At 36.9% G+C, this 19,099-nt stretch overlaps 1 protein-coding gene across 4 annotated transcripts in view; it reads left to right on the top strand.

The window, feature by feature from the left end:
• The window catches only part of TRAPPC8 (trafficking protein particle complex subunit 8), a 51,548-nt gene extending 33,100 nt beyond the window's left edge, over positions 1–18,448 (top strand). For 2 of the 4 annotated variants that reach the window (XM_066562732.1, XM_066562715.1), the window contains 10 exons: positions 1,143–1,290; positions 2,527–2,623; positions 3,071–3,139; positions 3,256–3,296; positions 4,841–5,026; positions 5,525–5,626; positions 12,288–12,335; positions 13,697–13,842; positions 15,380–15,469; positions 17,407–18,448. In XM_066562732.1, coding sequence (XP_066418829.1) covers positions 1,143–1,290; positions 2,527–2,623; positions 3,071–3,139; positions 3,256–3,296; positions 4,841–5,026; positions 5,525–5,626; positions 12,288–12,335; positions 13,697–13,842; positions 15,380–15,469; positions 17,407–17,641 — 1,162 coding nt within the window. In that variant the 3' untranslated portion in view covers positions 17,642–18,448. The remainder of the gene's footprint in view (positions 1–1,142; positions 1,291–2,526; positions 2,624–3,070; positions 3,140–3,255; positions 3,297–4,840; positions 5,027–5,524; positions 5,627–12,287; positions 12,336–13,696; positions 13,843–15,379; positions 15,470–17,406) is intronic. The other 2 variants (XM_066562742.1, XM_066562723.1) reach the window with 1 other exon arrangement.
• Positions 18,449–19,099: the final 651 nt, after the last annotated feature.

Below are 19,099 nucleotides of genomic sequence, written 5' to 3'. Positions count from 1 at the left end.
TCTAAGCAAAATTTTTTCTACTATATGATCTAATTTCCATAGGAAATTGAGTAGCCTATGCTGCTTTTATTGGAGTAGTAAATACTAAATTAATAAAATAAATTAATAGAAGGCAGGTTAATGGAATTCTGTTATAACAACCTTTATTTGTATTTAGTTCCTCTGGAACCATATTGTTCTGAGGTATAGGGTGAAAAATCATAACCTAATTTGTTTCCCATTTTATAAAACAAAATCTTGTCTGCATTGAATGAAAGATTTTGTTGTTAAAATTTGGTTAGTAATTGTATTGTGATGAAGGATAGTCTCTTTCCAGAGGTTAAATACCAAGTTTGATTTGCACACTATTGTATAGTTCCTTTTTGGACCATCTTGAGAGAGTCCACAGTCAAGTTTGACACAACAAGCTAAAACAGCCCCAAGAAATTCATTCACCACTTCTGTGGGCAGGCAGGTTTTCAGAAAAGGGAGGTTGCATCATGTTTAATGATTACTTGGCAAGTGATCATCAGGCCCTGCTTTCTCCTTTTCCCTGTTTTTGTTGCTGAGCATAACACCATATGATATGGAATATCCTGTTGGTCAGCTGGGGGTCAGCCATCCCAGTGTGTCCCCTCCCAGCCTTTTATGCAGCCCCAGCCTGCTTGCTGGTGGAGTGGGGTGAGGAGCAGAAAAGGCCTTGATCCTGTGCAAGCCCTTCTCAGCAACAACAAAAACATTCCTGTGTCTACACTATTTCTAGCACAAATCCAAAACATGGCCACTTACTGGCTACTGTGAAGAAAATTAACTGTCCCTGCACACTTGGTGTGTGTACCAGAGTTACTTCAGATAAACTCTAGTAAGATGGACTGAATGTCTTGTGGCTGGTAACACCTGAACCTTTTTCTCCAATGTTTCACCCTGAATTAGACTGCGTGTTTAAAGAGCACCTACCCATGCAGCAAGATGGTTAAAAATAGAGTAGGTTTGATAGGGTATCTTCAGTGAAAAGTGTATCTTTGGTGCTTGGGATGAACAAATTGTCTAATGGCCTTAATACTGACAAACATAAAAGCTAAATTTCTTGATGTCATGTTCTGGGCAGTCCTGGTTGTTCAAAATGTTGTCTTTTTTTTTCTTTTCTCTCCTCCCTTTCCTAGTCACAGAGTATTAAGGCACACTGCAGTTATTTGTACCAGTCGGTCTCTGCACATTCGGGCTACTGTCTGCAGAAGTAATGCACTTGGGGATGAAGAAGGCAGAGGGGACAACATGTTGCTCTTTGTGGATGTAGAAAATATCAATACTGTAAGTTCTTATTTGTATTAATAATAATAGTACTGTCCTGAAGCTCAGCAGATATGAACCAAGACTCAAGTTTTTCTACAGTAACTTTGCAAACAAAAAAAACCCAAAACCTTGCATATTTGATCATTCAGTTATTGTTGGAAAGAGTATTAATGTGAAGTTATATCCTAACTCTCTGGAAGTCTCCTATACTAATCATATTGCAAGACTATAGTTCATAGTGTTTTTAGGAAGATTTCTTCCAAATTGATGAGTGTTCTTGGTCTCAGCTTCCAAGGTTGTCTTATTCAGAACTGTGTCCCCTTTCAGTGGAAACACTGGTAGAGTTAGTGGTAATGTCAAAGTCAGAATTTAGGCTCCAATTTGAAGGAAATTTTTCTGTTTACATTTGTCACTAAACTATAAAGACATTTTTACTAATATAATCCAAATACAGATATGTTAACTTACTAAAGCAGATTAAAATACTCAGTTTTTCAAACATGCTAATTTAAATTTGCTCATTTTTTTGGCAAAGCTGCTCCCATTTTTTCAGTCACAAAGCAAGGTAACTGAATTGTCTGTTCATAGAATTCATAGACACTTAGTTGGTAATGGAACCACTGAGCTGATTTGTTGTTTTCTTTTAAAAGTGTGTATGCTCTGTTTTTTTTCTTCATTTACCGAATATTGTCCACTCCTTTAAGGAGGGCGAAATGTTTTTATAAAGGACTTACCAAGTTAACAGTGTGAGGCTTATTTTTCTACCACCACCTCACTCTTTACAAGAAAGGAAGCCAACTCCAAAAGCTACATTTTATTGTATACTTATGTAAAACCAAAATAGATCTTGAGTTTCTAGGATTTATGATATAGCAATGCTCCTTAAGTAATCCTAGAAACTAAGCAGCCTTGTGGACAGTGTTCTGCATTGGAGTTAAAAAGCCTAGTTTTTGTTAAAGTTGTTCGTAATCTAAAATACTAGCTTGTGAGTCTTTTTCTGGGGGATCCTTATTTCCTCTTTGTGTGGCTTTGTTTACTGGAATTGGAAGTTGCTGTGATCTGGGACTATTGCTTTACTTTACAATGGGTCTTACATCTCTCCTTGTCTCTAAGTACTGTGTGTTATGAGTGGTGTGAATAACGAGTTAAATTAAGATTCTAACAGTGCCACCTTGCAGTGAACACTTACTGTGCAATGTAGCACATCACAGCTGTGATTGGTTTTCTTTGACATAACTTTTGTTTGTTCTGTAGAGTGAGACGGGTGTTAAGGAATTTCATATAGTGCAAGTTTCAAGCAATAGCAAGCACTGGAAGCTTCAAAAATCTGTTAACATCTCTGGAGACAAAGGTGTGTATCTTTATCACCAAAATGATGGCAAGTCTAGCTTCTGGCTGATAAAAATAGTTAAAAGAATCTTACAAGGAACTGAATTTGGCTTTTAGAATAATTAGTTTCTAATAACTTTGTCCATTCCAAAAATAGTAAAGCCCTTCTTTTGTTATATTTCAAGAAATAAATATACACAGATAACTTATTCAGACTTTATGAATTTTAAAAAACAACTTAATTTACAGGTAAATTATTTCTGTGATGTAGAGAAATCCGTGTGTGGGGTGGCTGATAACTTTCCTCACAAGAAATATGGTTGTGTTGTGTGCCATTGCTATGCCTGATTAGCTGTGCTTGTTGGGTGTCATCAGTGTGTTTCCTGCTTGTGAATGTTCAAGACTTTTGTCTAAGGGACTCCAATTATGCTGAGAGCGAATAAAAAATCTTGCCACCTTTTTCTTTCAGATACTAAACTGGCTAGCAGAGAGAGAGCGAAGTTGTGTTTTAAAGCAGTGAGATGCAAAAACTCAGAAGGTAGGTTTTTTCCTGAATGTGGTAACTTTTTGAAAAAAATCCTCTTTTGGATACTGTATGCTGAAGTTGTGACTTCCCATGATGCTAAAACAGTGCTTTCTCTTTTTATCCCTTAGAAAATTACACATTTGCAGATATTGTCTTTGGAAATGAACAGGTAGGTGGATGGGTGCAACTGCATATTTTATCTTGTGTAAGGTGTCCCTGTCATGTGAAAGGACAAAGAGGTGGTAAGGTAACTTAGGCTGGCTTGTAGTCAGGAATATTAGGATCCCAGCTCCACAGCTGAACTACTTTGGAATCACATTGCAATGCTGGCCTTTTTGCTAATGCTTTTCCTTCCTTTTCAGCTCTTCGGAGTAGTTATTCAAATATGTCCCTCTAGTTTTCTAATAGAGGCCTGCAGATATTATATTCTTGTTCTTAATTATACTTTTACTAAGACAGGCTAAAAATTCTTATTATATCTTATTTGAAAAACTGGAAAACTAATGGATGTTGGTCCCCAAATTTCAAAACTACTACAGGAGGTTGCAGTGAATTCAAGGAGTCTGTTTGATTTTTCTAGAAGTTTAGGATTCTAGACTACCATGCTCTTCTAATCTTTTTTGAACACACAGATATTGAATAATCCTCTCAGTAAATGATCTTGGTACTACAAATGCTTTCCCAAAACCTGAGGAAAGTAGGCCTCTTGCATTAGGTCAAAAATCTGCATAGTGGATTTAGTCATTTGAATGACAGATTGCTTATTTTATGCTGAGCATACATTTTTCCTGAATTTATTCAGCTTTTAAAGCCAAAGAAAACCTATTCACTGCCATTTCATTTCATAGGCATATAAATTGAAGTCAGGACTAAAAATCTGAGGTAGATGTGCATTTTTAGAGTTGGAATCTGAGCTACAGGAGCTTTAGCTTTCCTTGAGAACATTTTATTACAGTGGAAAGATGGGGAGGGAGTCCTCCCTTCTGAGCAGTGGCTCCAAAGGTGGATTTTCTCCCTGGGTATCAGCATTCTGCTGGTGCAATAATTAGCAGCTTTGCAACAGCATATTCTGGAAAAGCTAGCAATTTTGAAAGGAAGGGGTTGCAAAGCTAAAGTTCCTTGCTTACCTTGTTGCCTCCAACAGGACGCAGTATCATTGCTCTTAGAAACCAGTTTCTTTGCCAGGCTTTTGGTGTTGGAAGAGCTTGGTACACATGACAGCACAGTGTTTCTGTTTGTGCCATGTATCTGTGGGGATGTGCTGTGCACATCTATTATCTCTGCTATTGCTAGCAAAATGTATGTTTCTAATTTAGGTTAATAATTCTAGCTAAGCTGAGGAAAATATTAGTAAGCAAAAATGACTTCTGTGTGACTTAGTTGGATGCTGCAGCTCTCTTTAATAGATTTGATATATCACAGTAGACTGCTTTGTGGTAATAATCAAAGCTCCTATTTCCAAGTTCGGTATTTGTAGTTCTAAACTAGCAAGTTATAGCACTGTGTTCCCTATATTACCTTTAGCAGCCCTTTAGCTATTCTGGTCTCTAACAGGTCAGGCACAGAAACCAAGGTGTCTGGCATCCTGTAGCTTTGCAAAGGGAAGGCCACTGGGATAATGGAACTGAAATGCTACAATGAGCTAGCTCTGTTAGAGCAACTTGAGTCAGCTCACATCCTTCTGAACACTTTCTTCCTTTTTTTCTCTTGTAGATAATAAGTTCGGCCAGTCCTTGTGCAGACTTTTTTTTCCAAAGTTTATCCTCTGAATTTAAAAGAACACATGTGCAATCTCATACTCATGCATCTCAAAGGGCAGTGAAACAATCGTTTGATGAAACAGTCAGATTGATACAAAAATGCAGTGAAGTTGATTTGAACATTGTGGTACTGTGGAAGGTATGTATGGTTGTGGCCTTTGTGGTAATTTGGACATGAAACATTACAGTTAGAAAATAATTTTATGTGGTATCCTGAACTTTCAGGCATATACATACGGAATTTATGGGTGAATCTTTTTTCCTGAAAACAATCAAACGAACTATAATGATGCCAACAGCAAAGATAGTCTTAGTATCTATTACTGTAATAAGTGTCCCTACATTACTCTGGATGCATCCAGTTCTTCTAATCTCTCTTTTAAAAGAGAAAATTATGAAATCTTAAACTAAGAGACTTATTAATGCTTAATCTTACAGAACTGTAAGAGCAACCCAGTATGTTTTGAAGAAGAGTCTCATTTGAAGCAATAGAAATTAGCAGAAATATGTCATGCTAGCCTCTAAGTTTTGATCAGTACATCATGTTCCACCTAAGTTTGGGAGCAGTCAGTAATTCTGTGTTATGACTCTTATGATAGTTTCTGGTCTGCAAATGTCTTTGTATTATGTTCTGTAGGCATATGTTGTGGAAGACAGCAAGCAGCTTATTTTGGAGGGCCAGCATCATGTTGCCCTTAACACCGTTGGGAAGGAGGCCTTTTCATTTCCTCAGAAGCAGGTAATCTACTGTGAAGTTTTCCTTTACAATTGCTTCTTGCTGTAAATAGACTTAATGAATTCCCTAGTATGTAAGTGTAAGCTTTTGTAGAATCTTAACATCAGATATGTGTTATTACTAAATAATTCAGGCTGACAAACTCCAGGTTTGCTTAGTCTTCTGTATTGAACTAGCCAGGCCCAGTTGAAACATGAGAAAAGCAATATGCAGGTAAGCATGTTGATGAGCTGTTGTTGAGGTAAACTCTTCTTTGGTGTTTCAGGTAGAACTAGAAACTTGTTAATGGCATGAAAGGTAATGATTATTACATAACAGTAGTAAAATGGTGAAGTTTGTAGTTTTTTTGCTTGATGAAAGAAAACAGCATCTGTAAGAAACTGGTGGCTGTCTTCTGGTACATGAATTGATAACAACTATTGAAGTTACAGATAAGGTTCTGTAAAAATGTCTGTACTAAATGCAGTTTATGTGGATGAAGAAGACTAATGTTCAGAAAAAGAGGAAATACATCTTGTGCTTGTTTAGACTTCTCCTGAGCAGCATATTGCTGTTCTCTCTTGTTTTGGTGCCATGCTTATTGTTTTTACCAATATTGCAAACATAATATATATCTTTTAGTGAGCTCTTAAAGTTGCAGCAAAGAGTACTATGTACTAATTTTGTCAAGAAAACAATACAGGACAAATGTCTTCCTATAAATACCATACTATAATGCAAGCAGTGAATTACTCTGAAGGTGTGCATTTGGCTTTGGTTCATCAGCCTTTAAGTATTTGTACATTGCTAAAATAATTTTTTCCACTTAGTTATTTGTGCTATGAAATAAATGGGAATTGGCACACATGTGCTCTAGCTAGGCTGAGGAGTACAAGAAGCTGTATTAATCTAATGACAACTGCCCCCTCAGGTATTCCTTTCCCTGTCTTAATGTATATGTAGAACAGTAGATCACTCTGTAGACATCTAAGGTTAGGAGACACAATACTGTGAGCTTCTGATCTCATAAAGTTCTGATTCTCAAATGAATAGGAAGAGAAAATAGAAATTAATCACATCTGCATCCTAAAATAAACAAATGACTGAATGGTATGGGTATGGGTAGAAATTCACATTTCTTGTTGACTGGAACTCTGTCTGTATCACAATCAATTTCAAATTAAAGAAATTGATCCTGCCACTAGCTACAAGGAGGATCTGTATGTACTCTCAATGTTTTTTGAGGAATATATGCTACTGTATTAGCATTCTCTGTCTAAAATCTATTTCTAATCAGGTTTTGTTACAACTATCTTCATATAGATTGTACATTGATTATTGTATTCACTTCCTTGAACATGAGGAGCGCACTTCTTTTGAAGCATTCTGTTGGGAGAATGAAATTCGGTTGGAAGCAAGAAAGCATCTGTGTTGTCATGCAGTTGAAATCTGCTATAAGAGTAATTAGTTGTTGAGGTTTTTTTAATAAACATGTAAATTCTGTGTCCTCATGATAACCAAAGCCCAGAGTTAGCATAAATTTTAAGAATCTGTGATCTGAGGACTGCTAAGAATTGAGAAATTGCATATCCTCACATACTGCTTTTTTTAATTGGCTCATAATAGTGTGGGGAGAGCAGATAGACTGCTCTGAGGTGGGAGGTGAGGTGTAACAATTAACTGATTTGAGACTTTGCAGCAGTTTACTTCATTCAGTCCACATTTCAGAATTAAAAGACTCCCCAAAATAGAATTAGATTAGGCTAGATATAGAAAATAATGTACTTAATCTCTTAAGAGTTGTGTGTTGTCCTTGAATTATTTTGCTCTTTTAAAGTAACACAAACAGTGAAAAGCTGGTGGGGGGGGGACAGTGGTAGAAAACCCCAAACTCAAATGTTACCTCTAATTTAGTATTTTCAGTGTATAATTTTGTCTTATAAGCCTGTATTTATTCTCTTAAGTCATGAACAGGGTTGGAAACTACTCTAGACTGTTTCTGATTTGCCTTGTGCCAACAATATTGAAGTTGGTTGTTTTCTGAGGACTGAACAGCAGAGGGAGATGGAGGTGCATGCTTTTTACCAACACATGTGGGTTACCCTTTCATAAAGGACAGAGGGCTGCTCTGATCTGGGGGGAAAAAAAAAATTCCTGACTCTGAACTGGGTGTCACCTAGGGTGCAAGAGTCCACTGTCTGCATTTATTGCTGAGTTTTGTTTGTTGCTTCTCTACAGTGACTTTCTTCTTGACTTCTTTAGTTTCATGCTGTTGTATGCAGTAAAGGCATTTTTGTCTGTCTGGCAGACACAGACAATTATCTCCAGCCCAAGAACAGTCATACAGTGGACACTGATGAAACATGAACAGAATTCCTCTCTGCCCCCCCACCCCCCCTTTTATTTATTTTAGTCCTCTGAGAAATGGCTCAGATCTTAGCCAAATTAATCAAACAACTCTGTTGAAAAAAAGGAGATCACTTACTTTATATTTTGGTCAAATTCTCTGTACTGGTTAGCTTCTGCTACATTGTCATTTGTGGTGTATCTCAGATTAACTCTTTGCCAGCTTCTAAATATGTAGTTTGGGTTCACAGAAGCTTCTACTACTGTTAAGGGAAACAAAGCTTCAGTAAAGCACTGTAGTTAAGAACAGGAGATAGATATTTTTCAGCACTGTTATGTTTAAGTTGTTCCAGCAGTTGCTGGCAGATTGGTAGTTGGGTGAACTGGCATAAATTCATCCTCATATGTCTATAAGATGTTAGACTGCTGACTGAACCATGGTGGTGGGTGGTTACTTCTGCTTGGATCCTTGTGGGACATTTAATGCACAACAGGGATGTGGAACAGGCAGCAGGTGCAATTATTCCTGTACCACAGTAGCATAACTTGCTATAGTATTTGATAAAACCAAGATTTAACTTCTGGTTACAGTGGGGCTTGGAGGAAGGCTGAAATGTTTTTCTGGGTAAAATTTCTATATGTACCAACATATTAAAAAGGTAAGCAGCAGTAAAATTCTATACAAGTTTTTTGATGCTCAAATTCATGTGCTGCCTTTTCTTCCCATGTTTGTTCAAAATAGAATTAGAGATACTAATCCTTTTTCATTCCAACCCCTACAATAGCTATGACTTTAAAGCTGGTTTTCTGTCACTAAATAGAGATGTTTATTGTTGCTGTTTGCACTCAAGTTTTTTTGTATAACAAAATAGCACTACTTTGGAGCATAGGCTACTGGATAGCGTAGACCTACCAAGAGATGTGACAATCTACTTCACTTTTATGTTTTAGAAGTTTGGAGTCATAACATGCAGTGTGCTGAAGGAACCACTTACAGAATATTGACTTTGTTAAAGTGTTCATGTGTTTCATATAGAAATCTCTCTGGATTATATGGAAAACGTTTATCTTCTTATCCTTCCTCTCGTTTGTATTTTTGAAAAAATGTCCTTTGGCTAAAAGTAGGGGAAAAATGCTAAATATAGTTTGTTGCCTTAAATCAGAAGGTGCCACAAAGTGATATGTTAATAGTCACAAGCAACAATATATGAAGAAAAAAATAATATAAGGTGTAAATAAAGTGAATTGCTTTGAATAAATCCATTTCAGGCCAAGTAATAAAAGCCTCACTTATAAATTCAGTTAAGAATTTGTAAATTAGGGCTGGTTTTTTCAGCTATGGTACTGCTGTAGGTTTTGTTTCTCTTCTGAAACATGCTTTTTGGAATCAAGTAGTTTTAACTGAAAGTCAGCTTAAAATTGCACTTGAAATACAGCTACTCTGTCTCTTCTTCTTGACCTCTCTGCCTTAAATTAGTGTAAGGACAAAAACTTCAAATGCATTAAACATCCAGTCACAGTTAGAGCTGTTGATTAATATTATTTCTTACTGCACTCTTCCCTGTTTTTCTAATCTGGTGAGTTCAATCCAAAAGATTTTGAAATAAAAGTTCAGTGTAATATGGTGGGATAGAAGTAATAGTGGAAGTAATAGGACATTTGACACACTTCTGGTTGCAAAGACTTCTCACCAGTGGAAGGTGAGAAGCAGCCTAGAGGTTTGTCATTTGAATGTTGGCATGTTGGGAATAGCATCCATCCTTTCCAGGTGTGCTTCAGGACTGCACATGATGTTCTGGGCTGCATGTTTAGTCCTGTGAATTAGACCAGTGCTAGCCCAAAGTAAAATCCATAAAATGTGTATAGAATGGATGCAAGCACAGAGGATAATTTTAGGTAAGACAGCTTCTTAAAACGTATGCAGCTTAGTGAGTCAGCAACAGTTTGGTTGGAAGCAGGAATTCTTGACATGTAGGAGAGGGTAGGATTTAAGTAACTATTTTTCCTATTACTGGAAGTGACATCTTTTGCTACTTCAGGACTTTTTTTACAGAACATGTGGGAGGAGATGCTTGAATAAAACAAGATTGTTGGAAGGATTTAAGACTTTCCTTAAACCACCTCAGTAGAGGAAAAGCAAAGTTCTTAAGGGTACATGAACGTCAAGAGCTGAAATACACATTTTTCACTCTGTTATATCAATTAATAGAGCAGATAAAGTACCAGTTTGGGAGATCTGGCTTATATTCTTATCATGAGTGAAATATTACAAGTAATTGCAACATTTGATCTGCTGTTTTACTCATTGTGGACTGAAGAGCTGAAGGTATCTGTTTTCAAATGCATTATTTGATTCTTTATAGCAGTAAAATACTGTTCCTGGAGTTCTCATTTCTGTAAGTTGAGAGCTAGAATGAATATGGATGAGTCACATGTTGAAGGAAGCAACTTAAAACTGGGGTTTTAAAATAGAAATTCTCAGATCTAAAATGGGAAAGGGAAAAAGCACATCATCTAGATGTCTCACTCTTATTCTACTGCTTTCATATATTCTGCTTTTACTTATGCTTAGCTCCATTCAAGAGTTTCCTGTTTAGGTTTTCTTCTGTGCATACTGGTCCCTCATATTTGACTGAGCACGTCAATCCTTTTGGCTATGTGTGACTTGTGGTTTATGGGGCAAATATGCTGATTTTTCTGTACAACTTGGAAAATAAATTACAGTGCTTTTTCTGGTGTGCTTAAGGGCACATTGACCCAGTCTCTGGGTCAGTTATTCATAAACAAAGAATATTGTTTATGAAACTGAAAACTTTAAGTTGTTTAACGTTTGGTATAAAAATCTTTTAAAGTGACTGTATGTGAAGATACCATCACTTCTGTCTATCTGGTGGAAAGGAGGAACTTCTGAATTTAAAAATGCATTCTGAGATATTAAGGAATGTATTATGGGTAGATCTGTCTGTTACATCTATTAAAAGATGCTTTAAATTCTTAAAATGTTGCTTTTTCAACTTTTAGCTAAGCATAATTGCAGGAGATCTGAAACCAGTATGAATGAATAAAGCACCATTTCAGAAGTGTATGTAGAGATGATTTATAGCTATTTCAACCTAGCAAAATACCAGACTCTAATGGTTGTGACTTTCTTGTAACACAAATAAGTGAAGATGGTGAGATTATTCTAGTTGAATTAGAAATCTTCTGTCTAGTTTTGAGTGTATTTGTTTGAAGCTGGCCTGTGTAAATGGCTTTGGGCAACAAGAAGCTTTCTAAAAATAGAAAACCACTTTCCAAGCACCAGTTACGCAGTTTGTAGCTTTTGGAACATAACTGAGGGAGCACTGTTATTCTGGTGCTAATGCTTGTTGTGTATTTTTAGGCAAAAGCAAAAAAGCTTTAAAATACAGCTATAAAATGTAAAACAATAACAAAAACGCACACCCCTCTTCCAACCTCTTGCAGTCAAGCCTCTCTACCTCTACCAGTTTGTATAGATGAGACACTCAAATTACACCATAACTTTTTTGAAAGGGACAATCCTAACCATTTATGTGGCTTTCTTGTATGCAGCTTCTGCTGGTTACTGGAGCTTGTGACACTTCTGGAGGCTTTGCAAAGAGCCACACTGGGTCAGCAAGCAGATTTTAGGGGTCAGAATTCACGCCCCCTCCCCTTTTAAAAGGCAGTACTTCACTTGGGCTGATAATCAATGTGTTCAGCAACAAAATATCACCTGTTCAGTTCTTGATTTTTCTTTTGCTTTGTTTGTGAGTATAAGGCTGTTACTGCTTGGTGTGTATTCTTGAAGGGAAGGCACAGGTGCCAAGTAGGTATGGGCTTTTGGTTTGGTTTTTTAAAGCCTTGATCCAATTTCACAAGCTCCAGAATAGGCCAGGAGTTTAATGCATCTTTAAACTTAGCATTTATCTCTAGGTAGCTTTCTGATCTGTATGCACATCTTCTTGGTTATTGTTTGGAAGTCCTTAATTCTTTCCTGAACCATTCACTAGGTAAGAGAAAAATGGGCTAAATGTTCTATCTTAGCCTTTGTTCTAGGTACACAATCACAAAAAGCCTAGAGTCTGAGCAGCTAAACTTGAAGAGATAGACATCTTTTCTGACTCTGACACCCAGAAGGTGGCTGGAATTAAGGTTTAGCTCTGCTGGAAAATGATTAGTTTTGCTGATTTCCAGTCCTTCTTCAGAGGTGTAATATTAGAAGTAAAGGTTTGAGATATCAACAGCACTCTGTACTTTCACCACTATATGTTTCTGCTGCATTTCATGATGTTCTTGTCTACTTGTAGAGGTAAATATTCGTATTTGTCTTTTGTAGGGTTTTAAAAAAATACTCGGGAATTCTGATTGGGAGGACTTGGAACAGGTAATTGACTCTAGGGCAAACTACAGTGTGTAGGATATTGCTGTGTGGTTGAAGGCAGCCTTGAAAATTGTTTGGACTATTATTTGAGGGAAGAGAGTAATTTAAATGAGAACCTATAATCTCTGCTGTGTTTCATGCTGTTAGTTTGCATTGTTTGATTGGGTAGGATGGAAACACCAAATTCATTCAACACTTAAAATATATTTTATTGTTACTATGGAATATCTTTTTTTCTTATCAAATTACTTTTTGAAAAAAAAAACAAAACAAACTACTCTTCCTTTCAAAGGGAAGACTTACAAGCCTGTGAAAACATTTGGTGTCTTCCTGTTATTATCAGCACAGTGACTAAGGTGTTCACACACATTTCCGAATGCCCAGTGTGTTTGGTTTTTAAATCAGGTTTCATTGCCTGTACTGTTTCTTTTCAACTTAAAAGGTACAATCTATCGCCTTTTAATGAAAAGTATTAACTTTATTATATTGTACCAACTTACTGGTGGCTTTTTAAAAATCTTGTTTCATGTGTTTTTAGTAGGCAGTAACATTTACTGCTGCAAATTCTTTTTTTCCATTCGAGATGGATTTTCTGCAGAATAGGTTCAGAAGGAAGTACTACAGGCAGCCCCTTCCTGAATAAATCCTGCTCACAAACCAGATTAGATGATGTTGGACAGAAATGCTGCACCAAATGCAGGCTGGTTGCAGCTTTCTGTATCACTTAATTTCTTCTGCTTCAGAGACTCATTCCATCCAAAGGGTTAGGGGGAATCCCAAGTAGTGTGTTAGAGCTTGTCTTGGGCTTTCAGCTGGGGACAAAAGGTAGCTTTCATATCTGCAACTGCTTGTTATGCAATTTCAAAGAAACTCTGTTATTCAATCCTTCTGTCAGTGTTCACACATTCCTGTAAATTTCTGTTTGCTTTACTTTGGCTCTGTTCTGGGTAACTTGTGCATTGGCTTTCCTGTTTTGAACTTCCTAGGGCAGGTTGTGAATTTTTTTTGTTGTTAGGTACAGCTACTGAACAGGAACAGTATAAATGCTGTCCCTTTTCCTTAGAAGCCAAACCCAAGCACTGGCAAATCACTGCAACAATAGTGTGCTTTTGTGAAACTCGCACAGATAGTGTTTTCATTAGCAACTGTGAAATCTGTCTGAAAAGAGGGTAATAGATAAATCATACCAGTTCCTTGTCCAGCATGCTTAAATACAAACCACGTTGGAAAAAATGTGAGCTTCATGATGCTGCAGACTTGTTTCCCTTATGAGTTATCATTCATAATGGAGAATTATAACTTCTGTGACTGGATTTCTCATACCTTATGTTACTATTTTCAATGTTACTTTAACTTTGTTTCAGGAACTACCAGAAACAGTTCTCTTAAAGTTTTTTCGACCAGAAAACACACCTGTACCTGCAAGACCAACGCCAGAGCAGCTTTCTAATCTTATTAAGACAAGTCTTCATTATCCAGAGTCTTTTAATCATTCTTTTCATCAAAAAAGGTTAGTGAAACATTACCTTTAGAAACTTTAAAAATATTGTTAATTAGACATAAATCCTTTTGAGACATGCTGTGTGCGTTATGATATTAAAAGTCTGGTATGCAAGTGTGAAATGTTGTTAAGTTTTTAAACTCACTCCTTCAGAAGTTTATCGATAAAATGAAAGTTTCCTGTAACACCATAGCTCACAGTTTTAATGTTAACAAGTAATGTTATCAAACTTACTGAAAAAGAATAGTCTGCTCCCTTTGTGTTTATTTTTGTTGTCAGAGTAAACAGTGTGATTTCTTTGAGAAGCCAGACAGAAAGAAAGATGCACTTTTAGCTCAAAGGAACTGTTATGTCTACAACGTCTCACTTGCCAAGATTAGCTGCACATGGTTCTGACTTGCGTCAGAAGGAAAGGTGGTAACAGTTCAGATCACTGGGGCTTGTCTCCTGGAAGAATATCAGTATTAACCTCTTTCAAAAAGCCTACTGCTAGAGTGAATTGGTTGGAGCCTGTAAAATCCATGAGTCTTTCAAAATTGTAATGACATGAACAAACCCCCGGCTTAAGTTCTGAACATTCAATGGGTTGTACTTGAAACATGAAGGTACCTATTTAGGCTTGAGTTGTTTATCTGAAAGCTCTACTGTTTTACAGTTTTTTATAACAATTAATGTAAGTTGTCAAAAGAAAGGGATTTGTTTCTAAAATCTAACATTTAAATGTTCTGTGAAGTGCTGTATTTTAATGACAGTGATAAAGCATGTATTTTCCCTGTAAGACATTCAGCTCTTATTGGTTACAGTCTCAAATTGTTCTTTTCTTACAATTCAGGTTTAGGATATTTAAAGTGTTTAGGCAACGGCAAGGAATTCCTGTGACACAAATCACTTGCTGAATACATAGAGCTATTTTAGCTGCAGTGGTTTGTGTTCCTGCCTGTTGATATCTTGGGGTCTTTCTTGCTCCAGCATTATTTATAGAAACAATAATAGTAATTGTGAACAAGCAGAATATCAATTAACTGTATTAGTTTTATTTAGTATAAAGGCCTGCATTAAATCCATGTGTACATGTGCTATTTGTTCTGGTTGAGCACTGTTCAGGTTATAACTTAAAGCCCAGTGTCAGCAATTCCTCTATGGGAGGCAGTGCAGAAGTATCCAGTCAAAGTCTGCCAATCAGAAATTCAGAATGTAGTGTACTGGACCATGTTATCCCATTCTGGTATGTTTCATGTCAAACAAGCAGATTTCCTGTAAACTGAGATGGTATTTATGCTTTTTGTCTCCTTTCTCAGCTGGATGAAGGGAGATGGTAACTTCATTTGGCCCAAATGAGCCAATGCAGTTTGCCTTAATTGACAGCTTTTGTTATCAGTAGCTCCATTCAGTATAAGTGATTGTATTTCTACCTACACTGGCATAATTGACAACTACATATAAATTCTGTGTTTGTGGAAATAATTTTAACTATTTAAGAGTATAATTAAGACTATCCAAAATAAGATTTTTTTTTTCTTTAATGTAGAACTGTTTCTCTTTGCAGCCTCTGTCTGGTACCTGTCACTCTCCTACTTTCCAATTGTTCCCAGGCTGTTGTAGATGTGATGATTGATTTGCGGCATAAACCAACAAGGTAGTTTGCAAATGTTAATAAACCAATATTTTTTAAGAACCCTTCCTAGCTTGGAGAGTCTTGTAATATTTTAACTATATTGAATATCTAGAATAGGATTTTTTCTACAGTGGCTTCTTTGAAAGAATTGAAGTTGGTAAAGGTCTCATGCAATTAAGTGTGAGTCTTCAGTCTCTGCTAAGACAGGGCCTTTAATTGTGACTCTTGAGCAGTTAAAACTTGGCAGATCTTTTCTAGAGAAAGGGAAGTGCTTTTCCACTAGTGAAGTAGGAGCTTCACCAGCCTTTATTAAACATAAATTGTTAGGTTTTCATTTTTAAAACTTTGAATAATTCGTAGACAGCAACTTCCTCCCGCAATTTGGCTTTGTGTAAAATTTTGTAGAACCTTGGATATTTTTAAGACTTCCTCTAGGTTTAGCAGCTGATTCTTTTGACTGCCTTTTTGCTCAGTACTGTAATAGTATGTGGGAAAATATTATCATTGAGGAAGTGTTCATGAGTTGCTTCTAAAAGTTTCACTGAAGATTTTTTGTGGGATAGAGAATTCAGTACCATGATATCTATACCATTGTAATTCTGCCACTTCTGTTTAAACAAGGCAACTTCAACTCATGAGTAATGTAGGTGACAGCTCCCCTTCTGCCCTCTTAGGTATAATACTACCTAGTCTGTTTGCCACCAGGAAGGGGAAGAAAGATTGTGAAGACATTGCAGGGGCTTAGTCATGGGTGAGCAGTGGCTTCTTGCCAACAGTCCAAGTAAGAGCCAAGTAAGATTTTAAAAGCCCAGAGCCCAATACACAGGTTCAGAAATGGAAGACAGAAAATTTAAGTGTGGTTTGCTTTTCAGGTACAGTTAGGGAGCCATTCACTGATCTGTTTTTTCACAAGATGGTCATATTGCATTACATTGGGAGACATGTCCTAAGACAGTGTACTCCTCATGTACCTTGAAACTGCTTAAAAAGAAAGCCCCCTCATGCTCTCTCCTAATGTATCAGTGCAGTGTCTCTAAAGCAGTGTATGTCCATTTTGACAATTCCTGTGTGACGTGCAGTCTGATTTAACTCTAGCTCATGGGACAGACGTAAGAATGCCTGAAATAGGAATTCCTTAAACTATGACAATTTGAATATTGTTACTACGTTTAATGTTAGTGTTATGTGCCAGTTATGTAGAAAGCTGAGAATACACTGAGTTCTTCATTATACATCTTTGTGTAATTAATGTCCTGTGTATAGTGTACAGTACATTAGGAACCAAAGAAACGCATTAAATGTAATGATTCATCTGAGCTAAGGGAAGAGCCACTCTTAAGGATTTTTAAGTGAGACAGAGAACATAAAAAAATATTTGGTAAGACTCAGAGTCAAATTGAGCTGATGGATAGACATAAGCATCCCGAAATTTACCCAAGGGTACCCTAGGTACTCTGAGTCTGCATGTATTTATGTATTTGTGGGAACAGGTGTGAGTGGATAGGGATGTAGTAGGAAAGAAGACAGACACAGGTGATTTTTTTTTTTAAGTTGTATTACAGTATCTCAATAAAATGTTAAGTGGAGTTCTCTCTGTAGCTATGATGTCAGCTGTTAATCCTCGAAAAGTCCAGCTTTGTCTTGCTAGAAAGCCTGCTCTTAAAGATAAGGAGGGTTTGCAGAACAAAGACAGCAGTATGCATTTGGGGAAGGCAGTGAAAAAGACTCAGCAGCATCAAAGACAAATGGCAGTTGGCGCTCCTCCAAGGAGAACCAGAATAGTAATATAAGTTCCCTACTGACTTGTGAAAAATTTCTAGAAAGTATCAGTCTTTGTAAGGGCCTGGTGAGGGGGACACAGTGCATTCTGAAATCTTAGAAAAACTTGGAGGGAGTCCTGTAAATTGGTAATACATACTTCAAGTGCAGAGAATTAACATTTTTATCCTTTTTTTCAGCTCCGAAGCACTAGAAATACATGGATCTTTCACATGGCTTGGGCAAACACAGTACAAGCTTCAACTTAAAGGCCAGGAGGTCTATAGCTTGCAGCTCAAAGCTTGCTTCGTTCATACAGGTGTCTATAACCTTGGAACCCCCAGAGTATTTGCCAAGCTCGTGGACCAAGTTACTTTGTTTGAAACAAGTCAGCAGAACTCCATGCCTGCACTGATTATTATCAATAATATCTGACCACTTTCTGAAAAAAAAAAAAAAAAGGCACTAAAAGAAAAAATAAATGGGATTCTTTTCTTACATTGCTGGTTGACATTTTGCTGCAGTTTTTTTGAAATAGCACCTCAAACATCTAACTTGTTACTAAAGATCATGTAGAAAAGAAAATAGCAAAATATTCAGATGACTTGTCAGTTTGTTTCTCGATGCAATGCACGTTGGACTGAGCATACGTTTATCCTTTTATAATGTATTTCTTCTCTGGTAATTAAGATACTCATAACATAAAATACTCTAACTGCAGATCTGAACATACTTGTGTGTCCAATGCCCTGTCAAAAATGCAGCTTGACTGCTGTTACAACTTCCAGCATGGTGTGTTTAATATTTGTGGCTGTATTAGGATATGATTCAGGAAGAAAACCTCACTGGCTTTTTTCCTGTCTGAAGCCATTAGTCATGGTAAATCCCAACCTTACTGTGAAGTTCAATAAGGTCTCTCAATTCCATTTCTGATTCTCGGTTCTTTAGTTAAAGATTTTGGTTTCATATTTATAGAAACTGGTGACTTTTCAAGGTTTACATAAAAGTCCACCTAGGGTGTTAAAAAAATTTTGAACCAGTTTGAGTATTTTCTCATTCATCTCAAAACAGAATGCACTATTTCACAACCATGAGATTGTCATTTAAATTGTCACTTACTTTATTATGTAACTATAACAACAGATCTGTTTAAAAAAAATCTACTCAAGATTTTCAAGAAATGTATTATATTTATAACAAATGTACTGTAAATAGAATAAAGCATACACCATATTCACTGTATGGACTGGTGGCCTTTTTGCTTCCCTTTGCATACAGCTGTAGCAATCCACAGGTGCTGCTGCCCTCACAGGACAGTGCTGGTGTATGGGGCAGTGCATCTACCTTCTGATACATTTTATTCTTTTTAGGTAAGGCTTTCAATTTTACTCATGTTTGGTACTACTGCATGACTGTCTCCAGGACTTTAGACTTCCTTAAAGACTTGGAGCACATTCACAGCACATAACCTTTCACAGTCAAACTTAATAGGACTGTGGATCATGTGACTAAATCAATAGAATACTGAAATATTCTCTGTCCATGAATATGTTGCTTCAGGCCTCAGGTCCTTTTCTGCTGATGTACAGCTTGAAAGAATAATCTGAAAGGTTTTCAGCATTGTAGCCTTTAGCTGTGTCATCACTGCTTTTTCTGTCTTACACCCATTTAGGGAAAGAAAAGTCATTATTGATGCCATTCAGCTGTGCTCTGCAGGCCACAGTGTTCTAAGTCACAGTTGGTACATATTTTAGGACAGCCTGTCCAAAGTGGGTTATCAAGAGCATCTTGTTTAGAAACTGGATGAAATAAGAGAGACCCTTGTAGAGGGAGTTGGGCTTATCTGATGGAGGCTGGAGGTGGTGCAAATGGCAGCTCACAGTGAGATCCAGC

This window comes from Molothrus aeneus, chromosome 1 (genome assembly GCF_037042795.1).
Source record: "Molothrus aeneus isolate 106 chromosome 1, BPBGC_Maene_1.0, whole genome shotgun sequence".
Classification (NCBI taxonomy): Eukaryota; Metazoa; Chordata; class Aves; order Passeriformes; family Icteridae; genus Molothrus; species Molothrus aeneus.
The sequence above is the reverse complement of the archived record's forward strand: the minus strand, read 5'-3'. Positions and strand labels throughout refer to the sequence as shown.